The 26,747-nt window shown below is 38.9% G+C and overlaps 1 protein-coding gene across 3 annotated transcripts in view; it reads right to left on the bottom strand.

Annotated features, from left to right (window-relative positions):
- ARK2N (arkadia (RNF111) N-terminal like PKA signaling regulator 2N) overlaps positions 1-26,747 on the bottom strand; it is an 85,856-nt gene that overhangs the window by 46,817 nt on the left and 12,292 nt on the right. For all 3 annotated transcript variants that reach the window (XM_060613747.3, XM_060613748.3, XM_060613752.3), the window contains exon 2: positions 203-987. In XM_060613747.3, the coding sequence (XP_060469730.1) occupies positions 203-917 (715 nt within the window). In that variant the 5' untranslated portion in view covers positions 918-987. The remainder of the gene's footprint in view (positions 1-202; positions 988-26,747) is intronic.

Below are 26,747 nucleotides of genomic sequence, written 5' to 3'. Positions count from 1 at the left end.
TTTTTGCTGATGTGCAAAAGTGCACTGGAAACCTCAGAACAGGTTTTTAAACTGGCCATGTCTTGTTAATACACTGCAGTCTTCAAATTTACACAGAGCTGCAGGTCTCCTGGATTTTTTCAAGTGTCACTCATCTAACTCGGCCTGACAGCTTAGAAATGCCATCGGTTGCTCTACAGTCAGTTTAAAAAACATCCTCTACCTGGTATCTCTGCAGTGATTGTCTTGCTGCTCCCTGAAACCTCTTCATCATCATCTGATGAGCTCGTGCTTGAGTCACAAGTCAGGTCACTATCACTGGTACTACTGTCCTGCAATAGGTTATATTTCTTCCGCGCAGCAGCCTCCCTTTTCTGTCTCAGTAGCCTGATTCTCTCCTTGTGCTTTTGGCTCCGATGACCTTTAACCTTGGGGACTCGGCCATTCTGTTTATCACTGGATTGCCGGTTTTTCTTGGCAGCCATAGTAGATGTTTCACTTTCAGATCGGGACCGCCGAGATTTGCGCCCAACAGTGGCACCAGACACTCCAGAAGGGTCTCCTTCCACTGCTGTTTCTGCCTGGGAGGGCTCATTCTCTTCTGCAGAAGACAAGGTATCTGAATCAGCCAGGTGACCACTAGAGGAAGGGGAAAGCATGCAGTGATTAGAGGAGTCACTCTCATAAACTCGGCCAGTTGTTGGCTTGTCACTCTCTGTGGATGCTAACTGAGACTCAGAAGAGTCCCTTCTCAGTTCCATCAACAAGCAGGGCATTGAAGAAAGAACTGTAGAATCCACTACCCCATCTTTCTGAACTTGAGATTCCAGTTCTACAGATCCATCTTCCTCCTTAGCTGTCTCTTGTTCAGATGGTTTCGGTGGGACTTCAGACTCAATGAGTTCTTCGACTTTTCCCACTGCCTCCTCCATCTTCATTTCAGACTTTCAAGTTCAATCATGGAGCAGAGTCTAGGAAACTAGGTCAAAGATGCAACAGGAAAGCAACCTGTACAAAAACACACAAAATCAATAAACAGAAATAGTAGATTATTTAATGAACACAACATGCCTTTCTAAATGGGTAGCAAAAATTACCATCACACAGGCCTTTAAAATATATGTTTATCTGCCTGGTTAAGTCAAATTCAAAGGACTTATTAGTATTACCAAAACACTAGCATACACAATTACTAATAATGGCACGATATTAATCCTTAATTACTGAACTTGCAAGCCCAGCACAAGCATCCAAAGATTTTCAACTTTAAAACCTTATTTAAAATGGTCCAAAAAGAGAGCCTCAAAACTCTGATAGTTAAATATGTACATTCTGACTTTAACATAAAGGAAAAAGAATGCTTCAAAAAAAAATCTGGGAACGAGATTTTTCAAAAGTCTCAGAAACAAGTTAACTATACTCAATAATTTTATACTCAAATCCTCAAAGAGAAGAAGCTACAGTGGAGTAACATCAAATGTACACTTATGTTTAAAATTTTTTTTTAACATTTATTTATTTTTGAAAGAGACAGAGCATGAGTTGGCGGGGGGAGGGGGGGGGGTGGCGTGCAAAGAGAGAGAAGGAGACACAGAATCTGAAGCAGGCTCCAGGCTCTGAGCAAGCTGTCAGCACAGAGCCTGATGCGGGGCTCGAACTCACAAATCATGAGATCATGACCTGAGCCAAAGTTGGATGCTCAACCGACTGAACCACCCAGGGGCCCCCAAATGTACACTTGTGTTTAAAAAAACCTTCAACCACATGCATTTGGCAAATGAGCACCCAAAGTAACTCTGCACCAAACCTATTTGCTATTCCTCTCAGGAAGAGTTGCTCTACAGGGGTATTAAGATGCCAGGCCTGGAATGCCTGGGTGGCTAAGTTAGCTAAGTGTCCAACTCTTGATTTCAGCTCAGGTCGTGATCTCACGGTTTGTGGAATCGAGCCCTGTGTCATGCTCCATACTGGAAGTGTGATTCTCTCTCCTTTGCATTCTCTCTCTCTCTGCCCCTCTCCCTGGATTGCACTGTCTCTCTCTCTCTCTCTCAAAATAAATAAATAAACTTAAAAAAAAAAAAATGCCAGGCCTGATGATACTGTTTCCTCATGGTCCTTCCTGTTCCCACATGCCTCTCATCAGGCTGAATGTGAGCCTAGTGTTTCAACATGCTTTATTTCATAAACAATAGCCACTAAATACAGATCAACTACTTTCTGAACCTAGTACACTCTAGTCTATGAATGACTTAAGGGGTTGAAGAGAAAACACCCTACATACATTTTCCACCTTTATATACTAACTTTAGAACCTAACATCCTTCCCCCATTGAATGTGCTACAACTCCACTTACTCATGGAGACACGGGACATAATCTTTAACCGCAAGATTTGTGACCTATACAGTCTTCATTAACTGGTGGTTTGGTTTTAAAAGGATGATGCTAAGAATGTACAAGGCAAGTAAATACCTCACTCTGTACATGTGATGTTATAGAAAGCAGTTACCATGATGTCCCACTGGTAACAGACAGACACAAATACTAAGCTACATGTACTCATCAGGAGCTGTAAGACAGCTCTGCTGCTTCACTCCATCAAGTTACTTGACAGTTCAACATATGGTAGACAGCAACTAGAAGATACTTGGAAAATCCTTTTTTTAATCTAACATGCCAAGGCTGCTTTTTCCCTTACCATAAACATGAATAATCTGTATTACTGTCTTTTGTTTTTCATGGCCTTGTTCTCAGCCGCTGATAAAACAGACATTCTGATGAAGATTCCTCAACATATTCATGAAAACCAGAACATTCACGGCCACTGGAAACATTAATTTAAAACAATCTCATATGCAGCCTATTTCATAAGCATATTTGCATCATTACTAACTTTTTGAGTTAAATAAAAATGTAAGCATAAATGTTATTCCTGACACCATTCCAAAAGGAATGCAACACCTCTGAAAGCCAACAGAGGGAGTAAAAGTTAAACCAGAAAACTGCCAGTGTCATAACTAAAGCATGCTGGCAATATAACAGGAAATAAAATATTCATACATATGAAATACCCCATATATGAGGAATAAACCAAGAGTTTTCTAGCGAAATAAAAACGAGAGTTGATTCTTCTGCATAGAATGAAGTTAATATTTCTGGAATAAAAAATTTTCTTATAGCTGAAATATTTGAGAAATATACTCAAGTGAAATTAATGTCAGCCATAAAGCACAAGAATCAAAAGTCTCAAATTAATTTTTGAAAGCAGAAGGTACTGGAGCTTTTAAAGTATATAACATCAGGTTGAAAAGTAAATATGGGGGCGCCTAGGTGGCTCGATCGGTTGAGTGTCCGACTTCAGCTCGGGTCATGATTTCGCTGTCTGTGAGTTCGAGCCCCGCATCGGGCTCTGTGCTGTCAGCTTGGAGCCTGCAGCCTGCTTCGGATTCTGTCTCCTTCTCTCTCTGCCCCTCCCCAACTTGTGCTCTGTCTCTCTCTGTCTCTCAAAAATAAATACATGTAAAAAAAATTTTTTTTAAATTAAATACGTTAACATGACCATAAAAATCTGGTTTCTTCAGTAGTGTGGGTAAGACAAATAAATCTAAACTGCTTTTCTTTGTAGGAAAACATAACATTATCAGTATTTTCAATATGACAAATCAACCAAATGATTATCTTTCATTTCAAGATCCTTATATCTAAGAGTTAGTTGAAATTTACAATACACCAGTCAGAATAGCTAAAAATTAACAACTCAGGCAACAACAGACGTTGGCGAGGATGCAGAAAAAGAGGATCTCTTTTGCACTGTGGTGGGAATGCAACTGGTGCAGCCACTCTGGAAAACAGTATGGAGGTTCCTCAAAAAGTTAAAAATAGAACTACCTACAACCCAGCAACTGCACTACTATGTATATATCCAAGGGATACAGGTGTGCTGTTTCGAAGGGTCACATGCACCCCAATGTTTATAGCAGGCTATTGACAATAGCCAAAGTATGGAAAGAGCCCAAATGTCCATATGTATGTGTGTGTTTATACACACACACAATGCACACACACAATGGAGTATTACACAGCAATCAAAAAGAATGAAATCTTGCCATTTGCAACGTGGATGGAACTAAAGAGCATTACGCTAAATGAAACAAGTCAGAGAAATGTATGATTTCCCTCATATGTGGAATTTAAGATACAAAACAGATGAACATAAGGGAAGGGAAGCAAAAATAATATAAAAACAGGGAGGGGGACAAAACAAGAGACTCTTAAATACAGAAAATAAACTGGGGGTTGTGGGAGGGGGGAGAGGCTAAATGAGTAAGGGGCATTAAGGAAGACACTGTTTTGGGATGAGCACTGGGTGTTATACATAGGGGATGAATCACTGGAATCTACTCCTGAAAATATGATTGCACTATATGCTAACTAACTTGAAAGAAAGAAAGAAAGAAAGAAAGAGAGAAAGAAAGAAAGAAAGAGAGAAAGAAAGAAAGAAAGAAAGAAAGAAAGAAAGAAAGAAAAAGAAAGAAAGAAAGGCAGGCTTTTACTGCCTAAAAAAGCAATTTTAATCACAAACACTAGCATCATTAATAGGATACCAGTTAGCTCACAGTGGTATGTCCATACGATGTGGCCATGAAGGATGAAAAGGTTCTTTAATACACTAATATAAGCAATTTTCTTTTTAAAAAAAATTTTTTTTTAACGTTTATTTATTTTGGGGACAGAGAGAGACAGAGCATGAACGGGGGAGGGGCAGAGAGCGAGGGAGACACAGAATCGGAAGCAGGCTCCAGGCTCTGAGCCATCAGCCCAGAGCCTGACGCGGGGCTCGAACTCACGGACCGCGAGATCGTGACCTGAGCCGAAGTCGGACGCTTAACCGACTGAGCCACCCAGGCGCCCCAGCAATTTTCAATACATAATGTTAAATGAACAAAAAAGGTACATTATACCATTTGTGTAAACAAAGAACAAAATTATATTTATATGTGAGTTTGTCTGTAAATGTACAGAATCTCTGGGAGGATACTTAAGAAAATGGTAACACCAGCTACTCTGGCAAGGAAAGAAAGCAAATGAGGGGAACAGGAGTCAAAAGACCTTTCTACTGCACGAAGTCTTTACCTCTTGAATTTACTATCATGTACAAGTTATTATCTATTCAAAAATCCACTCTAACATAAAAGTCTACTGAAGAGTCTTCTGAAGAAAAGGGGACTTGTGCCTTTTCTGCTCACGACACCAACTACTTAACTGTTCGGGTCAAATTTAGTCCGTGAAGTGTAATAGTTGCCCCCTGCAGTGGAATTTTGTTATAATTCATAAAACACAAGGAAAAAAGTCACAGAAAGTGAAAACAGAAGTTCTGACAAAACTCCCTGCATTAGAATAAAAATGAAGTACCCTAAACACAGGGGGAAAAGATGTCATATGTATAGAAAATAATAATCTTCCCAAAGAACCAGAGTATTTACTGCATGTTGTTTTTGGTCAGGGAAAATACATGTATTTTCCTGACAGAGGTAATCAAAAGTAGCTGGCAGCAGAAATGATAAAACTATCAAATGATAGCTGCATCTTATAAATGGGATAAAAGGCTCTCAACCACCTGATTTAACATTCAGTGAATTTACAATGATGTATTAAATAAACAACAGAGAGCATTTGTTTAGTTATTTTTATTTATTTTCCACCATGCTGTTCTAATCTCCACTCTAAAGGTGGTCCCCTTCTACCTGGATATTACAGTTAATCCCCCCTCGTCTCCCTAGAGCCCTTGTTGATTATTCTTCAGCATTCATTAACCTCTCACACTCAAATGGATTATCCAACCATCCATCCACTCATTCATTTGAAAAAATCTTCCTCCTACTTAACCTCCTCAATCTCACATCTCCTCCTCCAATTACCATTCTCTTCTTTCACGGCCAACCTCATTAAAAGAGTTGTCTAAATTCCCTCCAATTTCTTTACTTCTCATACTCCTCCAACCCAATCCCATCTGACACCTGCTTTTATCACACCTGAAGAACAGTTCTTATTAAGGTCATTAATGATCCCCATAACTTTAAATCCAACAAACATAGTTTGGCCCTCATCTTACTTAATGTCTAAGCAGCATTCTATATCCACTCCCTCTCCCCCTTAAACTAATGTTTTTCTGTAGCTTCCAGGCTTCCTTCTTCTGATTGCTCCTTCTCAGCCTACTTTATAGACTTAACTTCCTCTACCAAACCTCAGGCATTAGTCCAAGGGTAGATCCTTTTCACACCCATCAAAGTTATCTTTTCTACCAATCTTTCCAATACCATCCCTATACTAGTAATTCTGTCTCTCCATCTCAGCTCTTTTCCAAGCTCTATACCAGTCTACACAAATAGCCACCTGACATCTGCATTTAGATTTCATAAAGGCCAAACTACAATCTCTTCATGCCCAAAACCAAATTACCCATCTCTGAACTACCCCCTCTCTGCTTCTTCTCTAGCTTTCCCTTGTTCAGTAAAAACAGCATCACTGCTTACTTCAGTTGCTCGTATCAAAAACCTGAGGGTTATCCTTGACAATGCCTTCTCCTTTACTTATTGCATCCCATCATTCACTAATTCCCATCGGTCCTACCTCCTTATATTTCCAGCCTACTATTTTCTATCTCCACTGTCAATCACTCTAAACACAACCTCCATTATTTATTTTTCAGTGGAACCACTGACAATCATCTCCTCTTTCCATATTCAGTCTTGCTCCTGGACCACCAACCTGAGCTCCATACAGCAGGCAGAACAATATTTTTGCAAGGCAAATATGACATGTTTATATGAGAAATTTTTCTTTTTTAGATTCCACATAAAGTATTTTTTTTAATGTCTTACAAGGTTGGAATGGGGCGACGAACAAGAGGAGAGTATCAAGGCAACCTGAGTTTTATGGGAGTTTCTCTCTCCCCTTTATAAAGGATTATATGCAATTATTTTAAAAACCTGGGTTCTGGACAATCAAAATGCAGCATGTATTGGTCCTGCGTTCATTAAGAAACTAAGATGACAAAAGAGGAGGACAGGAAAGAGAGTTAAACCATGGAAAGGAAGCAATATACTGCCCCTCTAAGACAGAGAAGAGGAAAGTATTAAGAAAAAGGAGTGGAAATAACAAAGTATAAGGCTAAATGAGGCTACTGTGAACACCTGGAGGAGTTTCTTTCGTACTAGACCTCATTCTTGGTCAGCAAAACTTAATACAAGGTGAAATGAGCAGGTTTTGAAATTTGTGAAAATGGAAAAGGGTTCAAACTTTTGCTACAGAAAATCTGAGGAGAATAAAAATGCTAAGCACAGTAATTTACACAGTGTCAAAAAGAATAATTCGCAATACTACTTACTCAATTCCCACACTATGTAGGGACCGCTAACACAAACTTAAGGGATGGGGGTAGGAGGGCAGTGTGTGATTGCTCTTCCCTGCTCAAAAACTCTGCCCACCATCTCCAGTTTCATCTTGGGTCACTCACACCCTAGCTCCCTCTAGCTACAAAGAATGTTACACGAACAGTTTTGGGGTTTTTTTTTTCCTCTTTTCTTTTCTTTTTTCAGATCTCTGGCCTTTTACTTATTTTGTGCCAGCCCTCTTGCTGGCTACTCTTCACATATATCAGAGTACGTATCACTTCCTTGGGGTTGCCTTTGGTACGTATTAATAGGATCCCTGTTATATACAGATCATACGCCTATTTTCTTTCATAGTATTTTGCATAATTGTCGTTAATTTTATTTAATGCCCATCTACCATATAAAGGGACTTATATAAATTTAAAGAAATAAAAAATTATATAAATGAAAAATTACATAACCCTCAGCTGACTTATCTCTATGATTAATACGTAAAATAGACCTTAAGGCAAAAATTATTGTCAAGACAAAAGGTGTCATTCTAATTTTCATAGCCCAGTGATAAACAGAATGGGAATCTGTGGAAGTTCCTTCTGACCACAAATTTTTCAAGGCAGTAGAAACCAAGATCATTGTTAAAAGGGAAGACCAATGAGGTGGTGTTGAGGTTGATCATAGGACCAGGTGTGAAAAAGTAGTGAGGAAGTGAAGACACTAGGGAAATACAGTGTAGGATTTCCAGGCAATAACAAGGGCCCACTTTAAGGGCTGGAGTATGAATTTCAAGTGAGACTGGTACATGTGGTTATGTTTTTCTCCTCTGAAGTTCAGCTACGTAAGTCCAAGCACAGAAGAGGAAGAAATTTAACCAGAATTCTAGTTTCACCAAGCAAGCAGAACAGTACAAGAAAGAAACAAGAGTGCATGCAAGGAAATGATTGTAATTATCACATCCAGAAGGTACAGGGCAGTGAAAATGTCCAATGGAATGGACATCCCAGTGGAGTTAAGGATGGAAGGGTTACATTTATTGGTAACTGCCAAGATCTAAAATAGTGCTATACTAAAAATGTTCTTCAAGGACTATCTTATAGAAATTAAGAGTAATTGACTAGAAACTTTGAGCCATTTGATACTGTCATGACAACCAAACAGCATTTCAATTTCCTAGTAGTTAGCTGACCGTATTTTACAAAACAAAAATCTACCAATTTGGATTGGAAATAAAAATACACTGGTCCAGGGGTGTCTGGGTGGCTCAGTCAATTAAGCATGTGACTCTTGATTGTGACTCAGGTCATGATCTCACAGTTTCAAGAGTTTGGGGCCCCGTGTGGGACTCTGCACTGACCACGTAGAGCTTGCTTGGGATTCTCCCCCTCTCTCTGCCCCTCCTCTGCATCCTGTCTCTCTCAAAATAAATAAATCAACTTAAAAAAAAAAAATACAATGGTCCTTCGCAACAGATAGTTTGAGAAACACTGGTTAAAGTATGACTGTGGAAATAAGTGGCTAAGGTAGAGAACAAAATCATTACAGGTGAGTTCACAGAACTGAGTGGGCAGTGTCAGAAGGATCATCTGTGTATACTGAAATCACCAAGAATTAACAGTAATAATGGACAAAATGACACTAAGCAAGGAACAAAAATCATCACAGCATAACGGGTCAGTGGTCAAAAGATGACAGCAATTATCTGAAAAGTGGCAATGAGGAACAAGGAAATCCAAGGCAGAGGATAAGGACTGCAGGAGGAAAAAAGCACAGCCACTCCCTTGCAAGGTAAAGCAGTGCCCTCAGTGGAAAGCCATGTTGCTATTAGTGCAAGAAGGTAAAGGGGAAGTTCAGAGAGGAAGGTAAGAATATTGGTGATTGTGCTGATGATGAACTAAAGTAGAACTGAGCTGGAGAAGGAGGGGAAGGAAAAGAACAGGGACTGCGTGGTGCTTTCTGAAGATTAGACTGCAGGAAATAAGGGGTGACTTAGGAGTTTGGAGCTTCCTGTGGTAACATTCGTGAAACAAAAACCTATGTCAAGTACGTACTCAGATGTTTTCTTTTTCATTCTATACATTGAAAAAATTTAGTGTTGGTCATGACTCAGTCAACTGATTTCACAACCCAGTAGGTGGTGACCTAAAACTTGAAAAACATTGTCTAGAGAAACACATGGGTCACAGCAGCTCTGTTTCTGAGATAGACAAAACAAAAACAAAACATCTACTAACAAACAGTGGAATGGAAAAATAAATTGTGGTACATTCTACATTGTGGTACAATAAAGGAGCATATAGCAGTGGAAACAAAAGACAACTACATCAACATGGATAAAACAATAAAAACAATGGTAAGCAAAAAAAAAAAAAAAAAAAAGCTAACTGCAAAAAAAACCTGTGTCATTCAATGTATACAAAGTCCAAACTAAGACAAAATAAAACTACTTTAAAAAGCAAAGGAATGGTTACCAAAATGTCAAGATAGTGGTTACTATTAGGATAGTTCTTCAGGAACTGAAGAAGAGGGGACAGATTATGAGTATGCAGGGTTTCGTAAGTATTGGTAGGGCAGGACTTCTGGCTACGAGCAAGGGATGGGGTCAGCAAAACTCCCCAAAATGTAATTATAAGGCATGACAAAATTAATCAAAACCACCATTACAGAGCTCTAGGAATCTGTCAAAAGTATACACAAAACATACTGATGTTTAAAAACCTGCAGGATTTTTATTAAGAATAGTGGGGGTCTGTGGTGTTCCTTGCCTGGGGCTGCTCCCATTCCTCCCCCAAATCCATGGAGCTCAATAGGTTCAGCCTAACTCCGTGCAGCAGGCCAAGAGGATGTGAGGGTCAGCTTTTGCACTTACAAAGAGGCCTCACTCAATCTGGAAAGGCTGGCCACACCTAAGTCCCAAGGGCATTATAGGGGCAAGTGACAATTTCAGCAAGCAAGCAGGGAGGCCAAGGGCTCCACTAGCCTGAGGATGTGATCATGAATGGGTCAAGCATATTCTTGGCTGAGGCTGCAGGATTATGCAGAGAAAATGCCAAACAGCCCAAGAGAGTTTAAAAAAAAAAAAAAAAAAAAGAAAAGAAAAAGCCAGCAGACTTGAAAACGGCCTGAACTTTAAAATGCTCTCATCCATCCATATACAGATCCATCAATACAGAACAAGAATCCTTATTGGTGGGAGGTATTTGAGCAAAATTTCTGTACAAGTACTGGCTGATTAGTAAACCGTGTTGGAAAGGACAAGAGCAACCATTAGCCAGGTTTAAAATTTAAAATAGGAAAAATAAAAAATAAAAAACTGAGCAGAGACATAAGCAACAACACACTGCAGGAGAGACAGATTTCAGATTTACCCATTACCTAAACAAAAAAAGAGCAACACGTTCAAAGGGAAAAATAGTACGAATCCAAATATATTTGGATATATTTGCAATATATTATCTAAAATGTCCAGTTTTCAAGAAAAAACTAAGAGACCTTTAAAAAATAGGAAATGTGACTCATACACAGAAGATAAAAGCAGTCACTAGAAAAACAAGTGTCCTCAGATGGGCTTCACAAAGATTTCAAAAGAACTATTTTAAATATGTTCAAAGTACTAAAGAAAGGTACGATTTAAAAATTAAAGTATAGCAACAATGAATGAACAAGTAGATAATCTCAATAAGGAAACAAATTATCAAGAGAACCAAATGGACATTCTCCACTTAAGAAATATAAAAATTGATGGGGCACCTGGGTGGCTCAGTCAGTTGAGCGTCTGACTGCAGCTCAGGTCATGATCTTGCAGTTCATTGAGCTCAACCCCACATCGGGCTCTGTGCTGTCAGCTCAGAGCCTGGAGCCTGTTTCAGATTCTGTGTCTCCCTCTCTCTCTGCCCCTCCCCTGCTTGCGCTCTGTCTCTCAAAAATAAATAAAAACTTCAAAAAGGAAAAAAAGAAATATAAAAATTGAAAAGAAATTTCACTACTAGGGCTCAACGACATGTTCAAGATGACAGAACAGAGAAACCAGTGAACAAAATAAGAGAAACTGTGCAATCGGAAGAATAGAAAGAAAAAGAATGAAGAAAAATGAACAGGGCCTCTGAAACACAAGGGACAATGTCAAGAGTATCAACATGTGTGGGGTACCTGGGTGGCTCAGCAGTTAAGCTTCCGACTCTTGGTTTCAGCTCAGGTCATGATCTCACAGTTTGTGGGTCTGAACCCTACATCAGGCTATGCTCTGACATTGCAGATGGAGCCTGCTTGGAATTATTCTCTCTCCTTCTCTCTCTGCCCCTCTCTCCCTCTCTCAAAATAAATAAACTTTTAAAAAAAGAAGAAGAAGAAAAAGAAAAAGAAACACTAGAGGCCAGAAAGTAGAATGACATTCAAAGTGCTGAGGGGAGGGACCGCCTGGGAGGGAGGCTCAGTAGGGCTGAGTGTCCTTTCAGTTTGGCTCAGGTCCTGATCCTGGGGTTGTGGGACTAAGCCCCGTGTTGGGCTCCATGCTGATGTGGAGTCTGCTTGTCTCTCCCTCTGTGCCTCCCACTCCCTACTGCTGGAGCTCTCTCTCTAAAAGAAAAACACAAACAAAAAAGAGAAAAAGAGCGAGAGGGAGAGCGAGAGGGAGAGCGAGAGGGAGAGAGGGGGAGAGAGAGAGAGAGAGAGAGAGAGAGGGAGAGGGAGAGGGAGAGGGAGAGGGAGAGGGAGAGGGAGAGGGAGAGGGAGAGGGAGAGGGAGAGAGGGAGAGGGAGAGGGAGAGAGGGAGAGAGAGAGAGAGAGAGGGAGAGGGAGAGGGAGAGGGAGAGAGAGAGAGAGAGAGAGAGAGAGAGGGAGAGAGATAGAAAGGAACAAAGTGCTGAGGAGAAAAACTAAGAATGCTATAACCAACAAAAATATTCTTTCAAAATGAAGACAAAAAGGGGCACCTGGTTAGGCAGTCTGTATAGAGCATGTGACTTTTTATCTTGGGGTCTTAAGTCTGAGCTCCGCGTTGGGTGGAGAGACTACTTTAAAAACAAAAGAATTTTTTCAGGGGTGCCTGGGTGGCTCAGTCAGTTGAGCGTCCAACTTCGGCTCAGGTCATGATCTCATGGTTCGTGAGTTCAAGCCCCGCATCGGGTTCTGTGCTGACAGCTCGGAGTCTGGACCCTGCTTCGGAGTCTGTGTCTCCCTCTCTATCTGCCCCTCCCCCACTTACATTCTCTTTCTCTCTCTTTCTCTCTCAAAAATAAACATTAAAAAGATTTTTTTTAAAAAAGAAAAACAAAAGAATTTTTAAAAATGGGGTGCCTGGCTGGCTCAGTTGGAAGAGTATGTGACTCCTGATGTCAGGGTCATAGGTTCAAGTCCCACATTGAATGTAGAGATTACTAAAAAAATAAATAAAATGAAGGGAAGAAAAAAAACAGGCACCTGGGTGGCAGAGTCAGTTAAGAGTCGGGCTTTGCCTCAGGTCATGCTCTTGTAGTTCATGGGTTTGAGCCCTGCATCAGGCTCTCTGTCAACACAGAGCCCACTTCAAATCCTCTTTCTCTCTCAAAAATAAACATTTAAAAAAATAAAAATAAAAGATTTAAGAAAGAAAGAAAGAAAGAAAGAAAGGGAGGGAGGGAGGAGAAAATTCCCAGATAAACAGACTAAGAAATTTCATTAGTAGCAGACCTGCTTTACAAGAAATAATAAAGGAAATTCTTTAGGCTAAAAGAAAAGAATTTGTGACTCAAATCCACAAAATGAAATGCAGACAACAAAAAATGCTAAATATGTATGTTAGCATAAAAGACGCTATAAATGACTCTTATTTCTTCTCTTAAAAAATAAAAGACTACACAGAGCAGTAATTATAACACTGTATTGCAAGGTTTACAATACACACAGCTGTTATAATATACAAAAGTAATACTATAAAAAGGAAGGAGGAGATGGAGCTCTTCCTTACTGGTGCAATGTTTCTATATTTTATTGAAATTAAATAAACACTAATTTGAAGACAACTGTGACAAATGAAGATACAGATGTAATCTCCATAGCAACCACTAAAATGAATAATACACACACACATACATATCTCCCAAGACAGTAAAGAAGGTACACAGTAACAACAATAAGACATTAGAAAATAAAATGGCAGGGGCACCTGGGTGGCTCAGTTGGTTAAGTATCCGACTCTTGGTTTCAGCTCAGGTCATGATCTCACAGTTCATGAGTTCAAGACCCTCGTTGGGCTCTGTGCTGACAGCTCAGAGCCTACAGCCTGGAGCCTGCTTCGGATTCTGTGTCTCCCTCACTCCCTCTCTGCCTTCCCCACTCGCACTCAGTCTCTCTCTCTCAAAAATAAACAAACATTAACATTTTTTTAAAATATTTAAAAAAATAAAACAGCAAATGTAAATCCAACTAAATTAAAAATTACATTAAATGTAAATGGCCTAAATGCTCCAATCAAAAGGCAGAGATTGTCAGAATAAATAAAAAAGACCCAATTGTATACAGTCTAAGAAACATACCTTAGATTCAAAGATAAAACAGGTTGAGGGAAAATAATGGAAAATGGTATAGTATGCAGAGACCAACAACAGGAGAGCTAATGTTTATATAAACATGAGATAAAAATAGACTAAGACAAGAAATGTTACTAGAGACAAAGAGGGACATTCATAATGATACAAAAGCTAATGTATCAGGAAAATATAAAAATCAAAATACTAACAAAATGGAAAGGAGAGAATTCAACACCAAAAGCTGCAGATTTCCAGTCCTCATCAGATAAAACTAGACAGAAAGTCAGCAAAAATTTAGAAGACTTGAACATTATCAACCAGTTCAACCCACGGGACAATATGGAACACTCCACTCCTTGGATAGTTATTGGCATTTGGAACTAGGTACAGGGTAACCCCAAACTAAGATATGGACTACTGGAAAGTAAAAAGAGAAACAACCAACTTTAATTTGAACTAGATTAATGCTTAGGAATATAGGTCTCAAAGGAAAAAATAAAGAGATACAGATTTGGACATTATCCATACAAGAAGAGGTGGTAGATGAATACAGATGAATGGTAGATGAATCAAATTAGAAAAAGCATAAAATAGAGGAGAGACTCTAAACAGACTTTTTTAAAAATGTAAATCTGTTGCTTTAGCATATAAACTGATAGGTAACAAATTATACTTGGACCAAAAAAAGATATAAAAGCATCAATAAAACACACACATATAAGAAAGTCTTCCTTCTCACAACACATTTTTAGATGTTTAAGAACTTCCTGTGAACTTAGAACTGTGAGAATAGACAATGATTAACGGGGTCTTATCTAAGACCAACCACTATAGGAAACCCTCCTGAGAGTTTTGACATAGCAGAGTATACAAAATCATTAAACACTCAACATAGGAAAGGTCTGCCTTTTACACTGCTCGATTTTACTCCTTTTGGGCTACAATCACTAACCATCCTTTAACACCATTATAAAGACATAAAACGAATGAATGAATAAACTAAAACAGTATTGTTGTTCCTAATGTGACAAATGCAAACTGAAGTCATCTGCTGTTAGAAGTTTACTGTTGCTACAGGCACTTTTCCGTTGAAACCACAAGTTGACACAATCACAGCCCATTATGTGAAACTGCTTCTAGGCAAGATTTTCTCTACAGTCAAGGTAAAATGGGGCATTCTAATTGCTAGCATTCCTACATATCACCACCTTAGACCTGTAAGAAAAATAAGCAGCTAATGCCTCAAACATGATATATACCGATTAACCCATTAATTTACACTGCTTCCCCACACGTACAATCCATATTATTAGATAATTCTTGAATTCCAACATTGCTCTCTTATATAAAACAATACTCTGCAGTAAATACGGCTACTTAGACACAAAAGCAACTTTAAAGATGGTCAACATTTTAATGACAAAATAACAATGCTCCTGATCACTAGAGTACAAGATATAATATTTCCTGTGGTCACAAAAAGTTAAAAAAAAAAAAAAAAAATCCTTACAGGCACCTGGGTGGCTCAGTTGGTTGAGTGTCCGACTTCTGATATCATGATCGCACAGTTCAAAAGTTCGAGCCCCGCATCGGGCTCTGTGCTGACAGCTCAGAGCCTGGAGCCTGCTTCGGATTCTGTGTCTCCCTCTCTCTTTCTGCCCCTCCCCCGCTTGCGCTCTCTCTCTCTCAAAATAAATATTTTTTAAAAAAAATTTTTAAATCCTTACAAGTGATCCTATTTCCTTGCAATAATGTGGAACTGTTCCAAACAGGACGCCTTCTACTGTTCTAATCTAGCATCAAATACCAAGTAATAGGGCTTACACCAACCACCCTTGGGAGAACACTATGTTTCAAATAGAATTCATGACCTAATTTTTTCCCAAGATTTAGTCTACTTCGGTCCGTCATTTTGTTTAAAATTGATACTAAAAAAGTTCTCTCTGTATCTGTGACCATAAACCATTCAACATAAAAACAATCTATAAGAAACCCCAAAACCTTTCATATAAGTCTACTCTTATTTTCGCTATTTAAATTCTTTACCTACTTCCTTCCTCACAAAATATCTATACCCACAAAATGTCAAAGCTACTAAGTATTAAGACCACTAAAACACAAATTTGGGTTCCAAGTTTTCTGCTCTTTAATCAAAACAGTCAGACCCTCTCCTCTAAGTTTTTTTTTTTTCTTTTTTAATAAATATTGAAAATAGGGGCACATGGGTGGCTTAGTCAGTTAAGCATCTGACTTTGGCTTAGATGATGATCGTGCAGTTTGAGAGTCTGAGACCTACACAGGGCTCTCGGCTGTCAGCATAGAACTCATTTCAGATCCTCTTTCCCCCTCTCCCTATGTCCCCTCTCCTACTTGCAGTCTCCCTCAAAAAAAAAATATTTTTTTTTGAAAATTTTACCAAAGAAGTGTACACATTGTTAAGTATACAACTTGATGATTTTTACAAAATAAACATATCCATATAATGACCACATAGATAACAGAACACTCCCCAAATCCCAAAAGCCTCCTCCATGCCCTAATCATTACCTGCCCCTCCCCCCAAAGTAACCATCTTTTGGACCTTTATCACCACAGATCAAAGTTGTCTATTCTTAACTTTTAAGATGATATAAAGAAATAGGGGAATAGTCTGTATCCATAGTTTGGAAGACTCATTATTGTTGAGATGTCAATTTTTCCCAATCTGATCCAGATTTGATATATTCCCAATCAAAACCCCAAGCTATTTTGTAGATATACAGATTCCAAAGTTTATGTGGAAAAGCAAAAGACCCAGAATAGTCAACACAGCACAGAAGGTTGAAGGACTGACATTACTCAGTTTCAAGACTCACTATAAAAGCTACGGTAATCAAGACAATGTCGTACGAGCCAAAAGGCAGACACACAGATAAATGGAACAGATATAGAGAGCCCAGAACACATTTAACCACTGATGAAAGAGCAATAAAAGCATTTCAATGGATAAATAATTCCATTGAACAAATGGTACTGGAACAACTGGACATTCACATGAAAAAAAAAAATCACCTAGACACAGACCTTACACATTTCACAAAACTCAAAATGGATGAGAGACATAAATGTAAAATGCAAAACTATAAAAATTCTAGTGGAAAACAGGAGAATATTTAAGTGAACTTAGGTTTGGCAATGAATTTTCATTTCTTTTAATGTTATTTTTTGAGAGAAAGACAGGGAGAGTGTGAATCCCAAGCAAGCTCTGCCCTATCAGCACAGAGCCCCCTATGCAGGGCTCAATCTTACCAACTGTGATATCATGACTCACCAAAATCAAGAGTCGCTTAACCGACTGAGCCACCTAAGTGCCCCTGGCAATAAAGTTTTTAAATTTTTTTTTAATGCTTTATTTTTGTTTTTGAGAGAGAGAAAGAGCGCGAGCAAGGGAGAGGCAGAGAGAGGGAGATACAGATTCCAAAGCAGGCTCCAGGCTCTGAGCTGTCAGCACAGAGCCCGACACAGGGCTCGAACCCGTGAACCACCAGATCATAACCGGAGCCAAAGTCAGACACTCAACCAACTGAGCCACCCAGGCGCCCCTTGGCAATGAATTTTTAAATGTAATGCCCAAAGCACAACCCATGAAAGAAAAAATAGACTATTAAAATTAAAAATTTCTGCTCTGCAAAGACACTGTGAAGGGAATGAAATGTTTGAAAAGTATGTCCACGTCTCACTTTAAAAGAAACAAAAACCGGGGCGCCTGGGTGGCTCAGTCGGTTGAGCGTCCGACTTTGGCTCAGGTCATGATCTCATGGTCCGTGAGTTCCAGCCCCGCATCGGGCTCTGTGCTGATGGCTCGGAGCCTGGAGCCTGTTTCAGATTCTGTGTCTCCCTCTCTCTCTGACCCTCCCCTGTTCATGCTCTGTCTCTCTCTGTCTCAAAAATAAATAAACGTTAAAAAAAAAGAAACAAAAACAAAGGCACACATCTTTCTTGCTCTTTCACCTCAACTACCAAACTTTAGGATCCAACAGCATCTCTAATTCCTTTTTTTCCCAGTGTTTATTCATTTTTGAAAGACAGAGAAAGAGCACGTGCACATGTGCGATTGGGAGAGAGGCAGGGGGGACAGAGGATCCAAAGTGAGCTCTACACGGATAGCAGAAACAGAAGAGAGCCCAATGTAGGGCTCGAACTCACAAACCATGAAATCATGACCCGAGCAGAAGTCAGGTGCTTAACTGACTGAGCCACTCAGTGCCTCAGCATCTCTAACTCCTTGTCTTTCGCTGCTTAACCCAATGCAATCTAATCTCTGTTTCCATTATTCTACCTAAAGTTTGCTAAGACTACCTTTATTTCATGTTATTAAATCCAAAAGACATGTTTAGTCTTCATTCCTTACCTCTGAACAGTATCTGATGCTGTTAACCATATTTCCTCCTTCTTGAAAATCCCTTTCCACAGACTTCTATACCATCACACTATTCTGGTTTTTCCTCCTTCCTCTCCAATTCAACCAACTTATATCTCCTTTGTTGACTCATTCTCATCTCTCTAAATGTAGTTATTTTTTTAAGAACTGTTTTCCCATTTAATCTGCCATGTTTCATCCCAGTGAAGTCTCAGCTCACATAAGATCATTTAAGTACCAATTCATTAGGAATGGTTAAGACCATTGAGAGAAACCAGGATACATACAACCAAATATTCCATCATCTGTCAACTGGCTTGGTAAGGACTACTTCCAATGTGAGGTGCCAGAATGATGTTCTTCAACTTCAACAAAGAATTATCTTTGACAGGGGCTCTGGGCGCATCATGTCCAAAGTAGCCACTTTAATAACCTACGGGAAGAGTTTCCACCAGGTCATCTTGACTGAATAATTGACATATTCCAGTTTAAAGGATATGAATCAACAACCAGATGAAGAGGCACATGGGGAAAGTATATGGAGCTTCCATGCTCTCTCCAGGCACACCACTCTCCCCAATCTCCTACTGTTCACCAACCTGGAACTCCAAATTTAGTTCTTCATGGCCCAGAGTTGGGCCCTCTTTTCTCTTGTTGTAATTCAAGGTGGTATGATCAACACCCTTAGCTCCCAAATTCACAACTTTAGACCAAAGGGCTCTTCCAAAGATCTCCAAAAACCCGGTGATCAATCGCCTCCTTGACATTCTAGTTAAATTATCTTAAAGATACTGCAAATTTCATGTTTAAAAAGAAACAAAAACAAAAACCCAAACCTGCCTTTCCTCTAGCAAGCACTTAATGTGTAATTAATTCTGTATTGTTATCAAATCCAAAAGGGATACCCCCAAATTCCATTTTAACACCACATCCTATCAATTTGGCCACCCAAATATCCCAAATATCCTTCAGGCATTTTCATTTCCCTACTGCCTGGACTACTATAATAATCATAGTGGTCTCCTCATACCCACTCTTGATTGCTACAAATGCAGCCAGAATTATTTTGTTTAAAAACTAAAATCTGATCTTGTTATATGTCTCTTCAAACTCTTCAAAATATTAAAACCATTTTTAAAAGAAAAACTAGGGCAGAGGGTATTTAATTCAACTAATATGTATCAAATACCTATTATGTCAAGCAACTAGGTCTGGGCTTACAAAAATGAATAAATCACAGTACTCACACTGAGATATAATCAGAAACAAATCTGTGGCTTGAAAACCTACTATTTAAGTGTTTCAGAGCAGTTAAAGACAGTAAGCAGCTCACACAAATGAACTGGATGAATGTAACAAGTAGTGCAAAATTAAGGAAGTGCTACAGGAGAGGTATAAACAACTCCAGACATTCACCAGATCAGAACCAGGAAAACTATCTATGAAGAAGATAATAAAATATGGGTTTGGAAAGGTAAGAATGATTTTAATAAATGAAAGCAAGGATAAAATGGGCTACCACAGAATCTTAAAACTGTATACCAAGAGAGACATGAGAAAAAACATTAAAAGCAAGAAAGGTCAGAGGCACTGGACTCAAAACCCAAGATGGGATTTCAAAGTTTCATTTGAGATAACTTAAAATTGATTAGATTAATATGAAGAGGTCTATGTTAGCAAAGACAATAATCCTGCATAAATAAAACTGCTGTCAGTCACTTTTCATCAATGTTACTCTCAGCATTCATACAATATGGTAGTAACACTAATTCAATACAGTGGTAGCCATAAGATATGGTGATCCACACCTTTCCAACAAGAGAACAAAAGTTCCTAAGAACATCATTCCTGATGCAAGAAAAGAAAGTTAATTTGAAGCACCATGTATCCACTGACAAATTATTGATGTTCTCTAAGCCACAATTTCCTTGTTTCTAAAACTTCAGTCCTTGGCAGGACAAAATGAGTAACACATGCAAAGCACCTAGTACACAACTTCAAAGTCAAATTTCAAGAAACAGTATTTTTTTAAACCTTTCTATTCTCTCTTCTTCCTCTTCACTTCAAGTTCCTCACAGAACGAACACTGTAACATGTCTACAATGTTATCTGAATCCATTCATGTATTAGGCACATATTTATTGAGTACCTGTGCCAGGCACTGGGAAATATGCAGTACTTCCCTGACAGTAAAGTCTAAGAAAGAGACAAATGAATAATCACACAACTGAATAATCACACAAACATGAAATTTACTACTGTGGTAAGTATGTCAGAGAGAAGATATATTGGCACCATAAAAAGAGAAAAAGAAAGAGGAATGTAACATAGCCAAAAGTAAATAGGAACCCACTATTACAAAGAGAGGAAGGAGACATAGATTTAAGTTGATTTGTACACTCTGGCTGCATCGTGGAGACAGGATGGAAAAGGAGACAAGTAAATGTCAGTAGAACAATTCAAAGGCAAGGTAAAAAAAAATTACAGTAGCTCTGGACTAATGGTTCTGGCAACATGTGGATGTGGATGGATGTGAGATCATGGAGGAAACATGCGGAGAAAGGCACGTGTCAAGGGCAAGTCTTCGGTTTCTGGATTCTGCAACTAGACTGACAGTAGAACCAATCACTAAGAGAACATGAAAGGACCTGTGTAGTGAATGGAAGAGAAAAGGACATCAAGAGTTTGGTTTTAGGCTTACGGATTCTAAAGTGCCTTTGAGACATCCAAAGAAATGTTGGAGAAGCACTAGATATTTCATATTGAGGTCTAAGCTCAGCAGAGGTTAGGGAGGGATTTTCCTGCCAAGAATATTAAAGTAATCTTGGCACTCCTAAGACCAAATAAAACAATGAACTGGAAAAAATCTCATCTTTGACAATCGGCTACGATTTTCTCTATTTTTCTCTGTGCACCTCTCACTGTATGTGTAAGTAATGACATGAAGAAGAAAGGCAGCAGGGCGCCTGGGTGGCTCAGCTGGTTGGGCATCTGACTCTTGATTTTGGCTCATGTCATGATTCTAGGGTCGTGGGATTAAGCCTCACTTTGGGCTCTGCACGGAACATGGAGCCTGCTTGAGATTCTCTCTGCCCCTCTCCACAATTCATGCTTGCTCTTTCTTAAAATAAAAAAGAGAGAAAGAAAAGAAAAAAGAGAAAAGAAAAGAAAAGAGAAAAGAAAAAGAAATGCAGCAAAGTAGAGAAGAAAAAAATAATTTAGGTAGGAGTCAGGAACTTGGGTTCTAATCTTCATTCTGCCACTAACTGTATAACCTAGGATGAGTCTCAACCTTTGTTCTTCAGTTCCTAATCTGTAAAAGTTAAAAAGGAGTAGGAAGTAGAAATACACATTCTGAAGGTTAAAAGAAACACGTGCATATATGAAACAACATAATGCTTTAAAAAGTCTAAAGCATAGGGGCACCTGGGTGGCTCGGTTGCGTGTCTGACTTCGGCTCAGGTCATGATCTCACGGTTCATGAGTTTGAGCCCTGTGTCAGGCTCTGGGCTAACAGCTCAGAGCCTGGAGCCTGCTTCAGAGTCTGTGTCTCCCTCTCTCTCTGCCCCACCCCTGCTCACACTCTTTCTTGCTCTCAAAAATAAATAAACATTAAAAAGTCTAAAGCATAGACTGCCCAAGCACACTACTTAGACACTTCTCAATACATAGCATTTATGTAGGAAAGAGGAGTAGTTTTAGTAGTATTTTAGTGCTAATCTTACATTTTTGTAAAAATAACTGCAAATTATCCAGCCTTTGGATGACTGCATGGAACTGTTTGATGCCCAAGGATACACTACATCTGTTCATATGTATAAAAACAGTAACACTATTAAAGTCAAGCACTCTTTAATCTCCAGAAAACTGCTAAGCATTTAAATGCATTAACCCACCCCCAACAACCCCATAAGGTAAATACTATTATTCTATTTTACAGATAGAAGCAAAGTTAAGGAATTTGCACAAACTCACAAAGTTAATACTGGAGTCAGGATTTTCTCAGAAGCAACTCCAGAGTCCAAGTTCTTTATCAGTCATCATCACTCCACAGTACATCCCACCTAGCACTATATCTTAAAACAACGAGCCACTCAATAAATATTTGCTATTGACAACCCTCAATCCATCACTCTTAATTTATCATAAACAATTAGGTGATAGTTTTGCTAAACCATAAAGCGTAAGGGCTTTGGAGTCAGAGAAACAAATAGAGATTACACAGAGGAATTAATACAGAGAATCTGTAGATTCTGAACCACTTAGATACAAAATTTAACTGGTGCTCCCTCCCCCCAAAAATGTTAGGATTAAGTAAAAGGAGAGCAAAGTGCCATGCAAAACCCAGAAGATTTACATTAATATGACCTTTGTTTTTATCTGAAGCCTATGTGACTTTGGACAAGTCATGTAACCTCACTAAGCACATTTTCCAGCTACAAAATGATACTACAGTTAAGTACTAAACTAAGAATGTTATTTTGAGTGTTAATTTCACTTACAATTTACTGATTGTAAACCAGTCAATGCTAGATTAACAATGGAGAAACATTTAATTTGCATTTTACTGTTTTTTTGTTTTTTTTTTTTTGGGACAGAGAGAGACAGAGCATGAACGGGGGAGAGGCAGAGAGAGAGGGAGACACAGAATCGGAAACAGGCTCCGAGCCATCAGCCCAGAGCCTGACGCGTGGCTCGAACTCACGGACCGCGAGATCGTGACCTGGCTGAAGTCGGACGCTTAACCGACTGCGCCACCCAGGCGCCCCTCATTTTACTGTTTTTAAAATAGAACTATTCTTATCTTAGCCTAGGAGAAAAATTTCCTCTAACACTTGCCATCTTTTGAAAAGCTAATAATAAAACCCTTACAGGGGGAAACCACCTGGGGGGGGGGGGGGGGATAAATATTTGCTATAGATGACAGTAATAAAGTCAAGAAAAAGAATGCTTTCAATATTGTGTTTTCAGTCAAAAATGCTACAGGCTAGCTGCAAAAATTGGAAACAACCAAGACATCCTTCAGCAGGTGACCAAGTAAACTATGGTACATCCCAACAATGGAATATTATTCGGTACTAAAAAGAAATGGGCTATTAAGCCACGAAAAGACCTGAAGAAAACTTAAATGTATGTGACTAAGTAAAAGAAGCCAATCTGAAAAGGCTATATACTCTATAATTCAAACTATATGGCATTCTAGAAAAGGCAAAACTATACAGAGAGTAAAAAGATCAGTGGTTGCCAGAGGCTCAGAGGAAGGAAAGATGAACAAGTGGACCACAGAGGATGTTTAGGGCAGTGAAAACTACTCTGTGTGATACTACAATGGTGGATACACATTATGTGTCCAAAACCAGAAATTATACAACACCAAGAGTTAGCTCTAATGTTAACTATGGACTCTGGGTGATGATGTGTCAATGGAGGTCCCTCAGTTGTTAGAAATGTACCACCCTGATTAAGGATATTGATAATGGGGCAGACCAAGCATGTGTGGGACCAAGGGGTACATGGAAAACTCTCTGTACTTTCCATTCAATTTTGCTGTGAACCTTAAACTACTTAAAAAAAAAAAAAAAAAAAAAAAGTCTATTAAAATAAATTGCCAAAAAAAAAAAAAAAAAAAATTCATGGTTGCCAAAGAGGAATGAAGAAGGGGAAGGAATAGTAAGTAAAGCAAAGGAAATCTTTAGGGCGGTGAAACTATTCTGCTGGATACCACAATGACCAACAGGCATTAGGCATCTGTCAAAATCCACAGAACTGTTATTCTGTGTTATGGTATCTGTTTTTCAACACAAAAAGTGGGGCCTAACTAATGTAAACATGGACTTTAGTAATGTATCAATATTAGCTCATCAATTGTAACAAGTGTACCAAACTAATGCAAGATGTTATTCAAAGGGAAACTGAAGAGGGGGTATGCAGGAATTCTGCACTTTCTGCTCAATTTTTTAGCAAATCTAAAACTACTCTGAAATATAAATTCTATTAATTTTTTCTAAATGCTGAGGAAACTGTTAGCTTGGAGCTGTTGGAAAACCAATTTTGCCCTCATAAAAGAAAAGTCTGGCTAAAAATGAAGCCCACGAAGAAAAGCAGTAGAAAGCCAGTATACAAAGAGAAAAATAGTGCCCAGATGATATCAAATGAGTTTCTAGCCCCAAACAGGCTAGAGGCCAGTTGTACCTTGGATTTATCAAAGTTACATGAACCTATCAGATCTCATTTTTGCTTTCTAAAAATGCATGTGGTGCTACAGTACACATATGGTACAGTCATCTGCGTAAACATTATTGCAGGAGCTAGGGGTCACTGTATACAGAAAACAGATCTACTTGCAGACTTCATTGAAAAGTCAACACGAGAGCAATCTGCATTACCCTGCATTACCCTGGCCCTTGTATCTTGGCATCCTAGTGCCTCCAAGCACTGCTACTAGTGACTATAGTCAATTTCAGACACAGCATAAAATTCGACCATGTAATTAGCCAAGACCTCAATGTTTCAAAAAGGCTCAAGGAACATTTTAAAAAATAATAAGTAGGCAATTTCAACTGAAAAACCTACTAAAAGAGTGCTTCAGTCACTATTACTTTTAAAAAAGAAACTGATGAGGAATGCCTGAAGTGGCTCAGTCAGTTAAGCCTCCCAAGTCTTCATTTAGGCTCAGGTCATGATCTCACAGTTTGTGGGATCAAGCCCCGCACTGGGCTCTGTGCTGACAGCTCAGAGCCTGCTTGGGATTCTCCCTTTCCCTCTCTCCCTGCCCCTCTCCCACTGGTACACTTGCATGTTCTCTCTCTCAAAATAAACTTAAAAAAGAAAAGAAGAAGAAACTGATCAATGTTTTATTGCTTATTTGTAGACCCTTTATAAAGCTGTAATTTAAAAAGATACAAAGAATGAGTGGTCTGCCCACACTGACAACTTCCTAAACAATTCCATTTAGGTTTCCAGAACATTTTAATTATTTTTATTAATTATTGCTCATAGTTAACCTGAAATGTATAATCCTCATTTCTAAGAAAAGAATATGTAGGTCAATGGCCAAGATATATTTAGATAGAATCAGATAGATATATTTAGTAGAACAGTTTCTGAATTTCCAACCTGCTTCTTAACCTAAGACTAGACTGTGCTACCCAAGTAGCCTCCTTCAACCAAAATGAAAGTTCTCAACATCTGGATCTTTACAAAAGATAATTTAGGTTATATATATTTTTTTTTAATTTTTTTTTTCAACGTTTTTTATTTATTTTTGGGACAGAGAGAGACAGAGCATGAACGGGGGAGGGGCAGAGAGAGAGGGAGACACAGAATCGGAAACAGGCTCCAGGCTCCGAGCCATCCGCCCAGAGCCTGACGCGGGGCTCGAACTCACGGACCGCGAGATCGTGACCTGGCTGAAGTCGGACGCTTAACCGACTGCGCCACCCAGGTGCCCCATAGGTTATATATTTTAAAAATAAGGCTTTCATACAGGCTCCTCAAAATAAGTTTTCCTAATGTATTTGAGGTTTAATATTTAAAATTTGGGGTTTCCCCACAAATATACAAGAATATATCTCCTGAGTGAATAAATGTATATCTACATTGTCCACTGAAGAAGGTAAACAAGACTGCTCCTTGCTTAGACTTGCAGTTTCTTTTACATACATTTCCTTACAATTAAAATAAAATTTTTTGGCCTACGAGGCATGTACTGCTTTAGTCTCACTTCAGCATCATTTTGTTTCATTGTTTTCTTTCATTTTCAACATGTAAATAAGATCTTTTCTGACTCAAGGGGTTCTGCATTTGCTGTTCCCACTACCAGGAAAGCACGTTCCTTCACTCTTATGAAGGCAGGATAGCTCCTGTATTTCAGATCTCAATTCAAACTCACCTAAAAAAAGGCCTTCCATAAATATACTAAACACCTCTCACCCATACCCCATTATTCTCCATTTTTTAAAAGGGATCTAAAGTTACCTTGCTCATTTGTGTATTTATAGTTTATTTTCTGTTTCATAGAATACAAGAGGTCACAAGACTTGTCTCACCGTAGCATCTAGAAAAACACCCAACAGAGCAGACATTTAATATCTGTTGAACAACATATACTTCTATTCAGTATTTATTAGGTAAAAGATATTTTGCTAGGGCCTGTAGATATAATGTTTAAAAAACAAGTTTCATTAAAATAAAATCTTGAGGACATTTTGCTTTTTCAAAAACTGGCCATTTTAAAATCCTTTATTTTTAATAATTTCCCAACCACTTAAAAATTTTAAGGACAGAGGCACCTGGGTGGCTCAGTTACTTAAATGTCTGACTCTTGATTTCAGCTCAGAGTCAAGCTGGGTTCTGCACTGACAAAGCAGAGCCTGCTTGGGATTCTGTCTCCCTCTCTGCTCTCCCACCCCCTGCTCACACGCACTCTCTCAAAAATAAACATTTAAAAATAAATAAATAGGGGGCGCCTGGGTGG

This window comes from Panthera onca, chromosome D3 (assembly GCF_046562875.1).
Source record: "Panthera onca isolate mPanOnc1 chromosome D3, mPanOnc1 haplotype 2, whole genome shotgun sequence".
Lineage (NCBI taxonomy): Eukaryota > Metazoa > Chordata > Mammalia > Carnivora > Felidae > Panthera > Panthera onca.
Note: the sequence above shows the minus strand (reverse complement) of the source record. Positions and strands in the feature narration are given on the sequence as shown.